Source organism: Tachysurus vachellii, chromosome 11 (genome assembly GCF_030014155.1).
Source record: "Tachysurus vachellii isolate PV-2020 chromosome 11, HZAU_Pvac_v1, whole genome shotgun sequence".
NCBI classification, from domain to species: Eukaryota; Metazoa; Chordata; class Actinopteri; order Siluriformes; family Bagridae; genus Tachysurus; species Tachysurus vachellii.
The window spans coordinates 27391996-27399962 of record NC_083470.1 but is presented as its reverse complement, the minus strand read 5'-3'; the positions used below and the strand labels follow the sequence as shown (position 1 = coordinate 27399962).

The 7967-nt window shown below is 44.5% G+C and overlaps 2 protein-coding genes across 3 annotated transcripts in view; both read left to right on the top strand.

Moving 5' to 3' along the window:
• Positions 1-2279, top strand: part of rimoc1 (rab7a interacting mon1-ccz1 complex subunit 1) — a 3032-nt gene extending 753 nt beyond the window's left edge. Inside the window, exons 2-6 of the mRNA XM_060881819.1 lie at positions 626-735; positions 876-1022; positions 1166-1297; positions 1416-1530; positions 1631-2279. Of these exons, the coding sequence (XP_060737802.1) occupies positions 626-735; positions 876-1022; positions 1166-1297; positions 1416-1530; positions 1631-1878 (752 nt within the window). The 3' untranslated portion in view covers positions 1879-2279. The remainder of the gene's footprint in view (positions 1-625; positions 736-875; positions 1023-1165; positions 1298-1415; positions 1531-1630) is intronic.
• A 579-nt stretch (positions 2280-2858) lies between these two features.
• On the top strand, positions 2859-6391 carry fbxo4 (F-box protein 4). Of its 2 annotated transcripts, none has more exons than XM_060881818.1 (8): positions 2859-3157; positions 3413-3537; positions 4347-4606; positions 4741-4955; positions 5110-5185; positions 5281-5456; positions 5756-5934; positions 6023-6391. In XM_060881818.1, the coding sequence occupies exons 2-8, from the start codon at positions 3418-3420 to the stop codon at positions 6095-6097; spliced, it is 1101 nt and encodes a 366-aa protein (XP_060737801.1). In that variant the 5' UTR covers positions 2859-3157; positions 3413-3417; the 3' UTR covers positions 6098-6391. The 2 variants fall into 2 exon arrangements, with proteins under 2 accessions (XP_060737801.1, XP_060737800.1); XM_060881817.1 differs by having other exon boundaries at positions 2859-3184.
• The last annotated feature ends 1576 nt before the right edge of the window (positions 6392-7967 follow it).

The window sequence follows — 7967 nt, the reverse complement described above, 5'->3', positions numbered from 1 at the left end:
ATAAACACTATAAATATGTCATAATTATCACATAAACACTATAGTATTAATTAGAAATCTCTTTACTGCCGTGTGTGTGTTTGTGTGTGTGTGTGTTTATGTGTATGTAGGTATGTGGTGTGTGTATGTGTGTGGTGTGTGTATTTGTGTGTGGTGTGTATTTGTGTGTGTCTGGCGTGTGTGTGCTTATGTGTATGTAGGTGTGTATCTGGTGTGTGTATTTGTGTGTGGTGTGTGTGTGTGTTTATGTGTAGGTAGGTGTGTGTGTGTTTGTGTATGTAGGGGTGTGTGTGTGTATGTGTGTGTGTATGTGTGGTGTGGTGTGTGTGTGTATGTATGTGTGTCTGTGGTGTGTGTGTGTGTGTGTGGTGTGTGTATGTTGTCTTGTCCTGATGGTGTAAAGTAATACAGAGCATAAAATTAGTGCAAACCGTGCAGCAGTGTTAATACTCCCAGTCTGAGGTGTGTGTTAATGTCAGACATGTGAACACAACACAGTGGGTTATATATTAATGACCTAACAGGAGGATCAGACACCACGGAGGCTCCTGGAGACTGCTGATGGGGGTTTGAGTTATAATGCTGTATGAATGTTGTACTAACACACACTTTTTGTTTTTTTTAGATGATGATTATTTACAGAACGCCTCGTCTGTGTTGGAGAAGTTAAAGAGTTCATACACACATGCTGGGGAGAGCAGCAGTCTGCCAAAACTACTCCAAGATTACACACAAGTACACAATATAATTTGAATACTAAATATTTATACCTAATATATTATATTGTGTATCAGCACTTGGGGGAAAAACAGAGCATCCTGTGTGTATAGAGTGTAGTGTTTGTTCTCCAGGTTCTCATGGTGTTTGTTCTGCAGGTGATCCTGGACATCACATTCTATGAGGAGAGCAAGCTGGTGGATCAGGAGTTTCCAGAGGAGATCTCTCCATTTAAGATTCAGCAGCTTCTGCAGGATCTGACTGAGCCTGAGCTGTTAGCTGCACGCCTCGCACCCAGCCAGGAGGTACAGCCCAGTATTGGCCATAATGCACTGCTCAGTGGTGCAATGCCCTTTGTGGCCTATGTAGTGTGTAAAATTAGGAAAATGCCCACCCTGAACCTAGCATAGTATTAGCTATAATAACAGAATGGCCTGTGTGTGTTCAGGTGCAGACTGTGTTGGGTTTAGAGCTGTTGGAGTGTGTGTATTGGCGGCGTGGTGCTCTGCTCTACATGTACTGTCACACACTGCACCAGAGGAAACAGTGGCTCAAGAAGAACAAGGCCACCTTTCTCAAAGTAATACTAGCATTATTCATAGCTTTAGCATCTTAGCTTTAGCTTCTTCTGGAGATAAAAGTGTGTGTGTGTGTGTGTTTGTGGGTGCGTGTGCACGTGCCTATATATGCATGTGCAGTGTGTTCAGGAAGGTGTGCGTTACCTGATGAAGATGCTCCAGGTGAGGAGCTCAGTGAAGCTCAGTGACGGTGTTGTCTTCCACGATTCCAGCACCGCTAACCTTCTCACTGAGGGTACATAAACACACACTCACAGAAAACCCTACAGACACAGAGACGGCTGGTGTAAAAAATTATATTACTGATATAATAGGGGTGTGTGTGTGTTTCCTAGGTACACTGTCGGACACACACCTGCTGACGATGATGTATATCGGTGAGCTGTGTTTCTGGGCGGTGAAGTATGAGGAAGGAGGAGGAGGAGGAGGAGTGGACTCAGCTCAGTGTAGAGATGACACGCTGCACTTCAGAGAAATCGGCACACACATCCTGCTCAAATATGTCCGTGTGTGTGAGGGGCCGCTACAGGGACAGGGCTGGAACACCGAGAATGCCAAGGAGATCCTCAACATCCTGCAATAAACACACACACGCACACAAACACACACAGTTCCCCATTCTGCATTCATTACTACAAAAATTTTTTTTAAATTCTTAAAAAGATTTCCATAAAGCAGTTATAATTTATGAGTTATTTATTTAATTATAATTAGGTCTCTTAGATCAGAAGGAAATGGCACACACACACACACACACACACACACAGTATTTACGTTCAGTATTTATTTTGATGAAAATTTGTATATTGTGTCGTTTTCCTCACAGGCTCGTTGTGGAGTGTTTATCGCTCTGTAATGTTTATATTTTGATATTTTTGTGCACTTTGACAAAGTTCCACTTTTTTTCTGCTTTAGTTTTTTTGCAGTTTTGTTCCACTGTTTTGTTTAAACTGACATTGGAAATAAATTTTGGTTTAAGAAATATTTATTATGTATAAATTTGTGTGAATTTAATTAATTCATTTATTCCATTTCTTTCTTTTGTTTATTTTAGTTTTTATTATTTATGTATTTTTTTTTCTTGTTTGACGTCTTTTTCATGTATTCGTATATACATTTGTGTTACTTTGTCATCTTTTTTAAAACTTTATTTTTTTGTTTGCCTTTGTTCTATTTTCCCTATATATTATTTATTTATCTTTTAACTAGTTTTTGTTTATTTGTTTGTTTAGTGATCTGGGTGCTTTACACCTTATTATAATGAACCTAACGTGAGTAACCATGACAACCATCATCCATCTGTTTAGCTACACGAGAGGATTAGAGTAACACGTGATTACGTTAAAAGGTTGATGCTAATGTAATAATTTGCATATAGATCATGATTGGTCCAACAGCACTGATATTTGAATATAATGATGTCACAACTGAGTGTGTTGTAATATTTGTAATATATTTGTTCTATTTTCTTTTTAATAATAATTAAGTATACAGACTGTGTAGATGTATAATAAGTGTGTACAAAGCGAAATATCGGAGCTGAAAATCTAAGCCAAATATTTATACGTAGATTCCGTTTTGTTGGACTACATATCCCAGTGTGACTGAGGAGAGCTCAGCCAATCAGCGCGCGGCATCTCATACGGGAACTCTCTGGGTCTGGGCCAAGGCAGATTCACACACTTTGCCTAAAGTCTGCTGCAGGGAGCGACTTTATAATCCAATAATCTTTTTTATATATCATTAAAATATTAAACTTTATCTGTCTGAGTTACGGCTCATTATGGAATTAACTTCCGGCATCAATGTGACGTCAAACTTTACACGCTCTTGTGCTACGTAGTTTCGTTCAGATACTTCCGGTAATCACTACACAGGAATCACTGAAGGTGTGTGTGTGTTTATATATATATATATATATATATATATATATGTGTGTGTGTGTGTGTGTGTTTATATATATATATATATATATATATATATATGTGTTTGTGTGTGTGTTTATATATATATATATATATATGTGTGTGTGTGTGTGTGTGTTTATATATATATATGTATGTATGTGTGTGTGTGTGTGTGTGTGTGTGTGTGTAATTCCTGTATTACTCTGACAGGTGGGATGTTGAGTCCAGCTGCAGTGTTGAGAAGTTTGAGGAACATCAGCCTGTTCACTAACAGGAGGAGTGAAGGTCCAGCTCAGGAGCTCAGTGATGAAGATTGTCTCCTCCATCATCTTCCTGTGAGTCTCACAGTGTGTGTCCTCCACCGAGCTCGTGTCTTCTCTTCTGTTATATACTCATTTATTTATTTGTAATGTGTTTTATAGATAATATAGATTCTCTCTCTCTCTCTCTCTGCCTGTCTGTCTCTCTCTCTCTCTCTCTCTCTCTCTCTCTCTCTCTCTCTCTCTCTCTCTCTCTCTGCCTGTCTGTCTGTCTCTCTCTCTCTCTCTCTCTCTCTCTCTCTCTCTCTCTGCCTGTCTGTCTCTCTCTCTCTGTCTCTCTCTCTCTGTCTCTCTCTCTCTCTCTCTCTCTCTCTCTCTCTCTCTCTCTCTCTCTCTCTCACACTCACACACACACACACTCTACACATGTCTGTAGGTGGTTATAAGTATAACAGCATCAGAAGTGTAAGTCAGTTATGAACAGATGAAGTTTGTGTGTTACAGTTTGAATGACTTTGTGCTTCTGATGAGTAGAACACAAGTTGTGCTGCTGGTGTGGACACAATTAGGGGGCCTAGTCCTGGCCTAATGGTTAGAGAGTCTGACTCGTAATCCTGAGGTTGTGGGTTCGAGTCTCGGGCCGGCCACGACTGAGGGAACCCCCCAACTGCTTCCTGGGCACCGCAGAATAAATGGCTGCCCACTGCTCCGGGTGTGTGTTCACGGTGTGTGTGTGTTCACTGCTGTGTGTGCACTTTGGATGGGTTAAATGCAGAGAACGAATTCTGAGTATGGGTCACCGTACTTAGCCGTACGTCACCGTACTTAGCCGTATGTCGCGTCACTTTCATCTTCACTTTCACTAAGGTTTGTTTTTCTTGCAGGTGGATGTGCAGCTCCTGATCCTGACCTTCCTGTCCCCTCGGGATCTGTGCAGGCTCGGGGCTACCTGTCAGTACTGGAGCTCGATGGTGCGCGACCCTCTGCTCTGGAAGTACTTCCTGATTCGGGATGCGGCCCACTGGAGCTCAGTAGATCACCTGTCCACACCGAGACTGCACTTCCTCACTGAACCTGCAGGTGGTGCTACAGAGATCGACACGGACACAGACACGGAGATACAGAAACTGGACTTTATGGCAGAGTGAGTGATGACCAGACTGCAGAAAGGACAGGACTACACACACACACACACACACACACACACACACACACACACACACACACACAGAGTCAGTGTAACACAGGGTCATTATTACTGTAAACTCTGCCCTTTAGATATCTGCGTTGTTGTCCAGAGTGTCGTTCTCCGCAGCGCTGCACTCCTCCTTCTGCTCTGTCGTCCTTCCTGCACTCTCTGGTGTCAGAGACAGAACCGAGGTTCTCCATGTTTGGTTCTGGCTTGGAGCAGCTCGATGTGTCACTCATGACTGTGATGATGAACTCTCCTGATGTCCTGAGAGTAGCAGGAATTCCACAGCGGCAGATTAACAGTGAACACCACACACACACACACACACACACACACACTTACTTACTTACACAGAACACTTACTTTTGTATAGTATAAAATACGTATTTATTTATATCATTTTTATATTTAGCTGCTTTCCTGTCACACTGAGTGTGTGTGTGTGTGTGTGTTAGGTATCGGTTCAGGGATCAGTTTTGTGTATGAAGGCCAACAAAAATTCAACATCATCACTTTATATTCAACCAACAGGTACAGAGTTCTCCACCCAAAATCTCCTAATACACACAGCAGATCATTTATGATACACAGTAAACGCGTATGTGTGTGTGTGTGTGTGTGCGCAGTGCAGAGAGAGCGCGAGCACGTGTGGAGCGGACGAGAGTGAACAGTAAAGTCTTCGTACACGATGATGATGATGATGGATCAGGAAGGCCTCGTTACAGCATCGCTCCTCAGTTTCAGGAAGTGTTTCGCTCCGTTAACGGGTTTATTTACGTCACTAACGCAGAGACAGAGACGGGTCAGAATTCTACTGTCATTTATCAGCACATTCAGTCTTTCAGATATTTACCTACAATTACAAATATTTAATTATTGAAGAACATGACTTTTATATAATGTTTATTATGTTTATAGTTATGAAGCAGGTTGGTTGCTGTTGTCACTGACCAATCACAGTGCAGAATGTATCAGCTCTAATGTTCATATATTCTAATATTCTGTATCAGTTTGGAATCTTTGTATATTTTGTGAACTTTTAGCTGTAATTTAGACTAATGTTAGTAATGCTGTGTGTGTGTGTGTGTGTGTGTGTGTTAGCTATAAGGGAGGATGAGTATGCTCAGATCAGTGCAGTGGTGCAGCCCATGTTCGGTTCTCCCTCTCGTCCTCTCCTCGTCCTCTCCTGTGTGTCTAGAGATGGAGAGAATCAGAGAAGGAGTGCGTGTGTTTCTGTCGCTCATCAGCTTCAACTCCATCTGCTGCCCAACCCATGGATGGTGACAACACACACACAGACAGACACACACAAGCACACACACACAAAATTTGTTCAGTTCCAATTACAGTAATGCTGTGTGTGTGTAGGTACAGGACGTGGTGGCCGAGTCTCTCTCAGGGCTGTTGGAGGGGATCTCCTGGTTACTCAGACTCAGAGTGTAGATGTCAGCACTTTGTGTTGTAACGAGTTCACTACATTATCGTGTACACAGAATTGTTCACGTGTCGTTACTCACTTATTACGAGGATCTGATTAAACATGAACGTAGCTTGTGTTTTATTGCTGTCATCAAACATCTACTGGATTTTAATTAAAATTATTTTAAACAACACATTTAAAGGAATTGAAATGTGAAACATCAACATAATGACATGTGGTGGTCCATGTGAAGAAATCTACACATTTTATAGTGAGCAAACTGATCGAAAATAAAATGAACACATTGTTTAAAACGACTTGCAGTCTTTATACAATCATTTGGCTCTAAAGTGGTTTATTAATATTCATGTTAAGTATATCTCCTGTGGACCCACCACCTGCAGGAGGGACCGTAAGGGGCTGGTGCAATGTGGATTGGGTGGCAGTCGAAGGCGGGGGCCTCGGTGACCCAATCCCCGGACACGGAATCTGGCTCTAGGGACATGGAATGTCACCACGCTGGGGGGAAAGGAGCCTGAGCTGGTGCGGGAGGTTGAGAGATACCGACTAGAGATAGTTGGGCTTGCCTCCACGCACAGCTTGGGCTCTGGAACCCAACTGCTTGAGAGAGGCTGGACTCTCTACTACTCTGGAGTTGCCTGCGGTGAGAGGCGACGGGCTGGTGTGGGCTTGCTCATAGCCCCCCAGCTCAGCAACCATGTGTTGGAGTTCACCCCAGTGAACGAGAGGGTCGTTTCCCTGCGCCTGCGGGTCGGGGATAGGTCTCTCACTGTTATTTGTGCTTACGGGCCAAATGGCAGTGTAGAGTACCCGACCTTCTTGGCGTCTCTGGAAGGGGTGCTGGAAAGTGCTCCAACCGGGGACTCCATCGTTCTACTGGGGGACTTCAACGCTCGTGGGCAGCGACAGTGACACCTGGAGGGGCGTGATTGGGAGGAACGGCCCCCCCGACCTGAACCCGAGTGGTGTTCTGTTATTGGACTTCTGTGCTAGTCACAGTTTGTCCATAACAAACACCATGTTCAAGCATAAGGGTGTCCATCAGTACACATGGTACCAGGACACCCGAGGTCGGAGGTCGATGATTGACTTTGTGGTTGTTTCATCTGACCTCCGGCCGTATGTCTTGGACACTCGGGTGAAGAGAGGGGCGGAGCTGTCAACTGATCACCACCTGGTGGTGAGTTGGATCCGATGGCGGGGGAGGAAGTTGGACAGACTTGGCAGACCCAAACGTACTGTGAGGGTCTGCTGGGAACATTTGACAGAGTCTCCAGTCAGAGAGAACTTCAACTCCCACCTCCGGCAGAGCTTCAACCAGATCCCGAGGGAGGTTGGAGACATTGAGTCCGAGTGGACCATGTTCTCCACCTCCATTGTCGATGCAGCCACTCGGAGCTGTGGCCGTAAGGTCTCCGGTGCCTGTCGTGGCGGCAATCCCCGGAAGTAAGGGATGCCGTCAAGCTGAAGAAGGAGTCCTATCGAGCCTGGTCACACTGTTTACAGTGGGAGTGGCAATCTGCTGACTTCGAATGGGGACATCCTCGGACGGTGGAAGGAGTACTTCGAGGTTCTCCTCAACCCCACCGACATGTCTTCCATTGAGGAAGCAGAGGCCGAGGGCTCAGTTGTGGACTCGTCGATCCCCCAAGCTGAGGTCACTGAGGTAGTTGAGAAGCTCCTCAGTGGCAAGGCACCGGGGGTGGATGAGATCCGCCCTGAGTACCTCAAGTCTCTGGATGTTGTGGGGCTGTCTTGTTTGACACGCCTCTGCAACGTCGCATGGAGGCTGGGGACAGTGCCTCTGGACTGGCAAACTGGGGTGGTGGTCCCTCTGTTTAAGAAGGGGGACCGGAGGGTGTGTTCCAACTA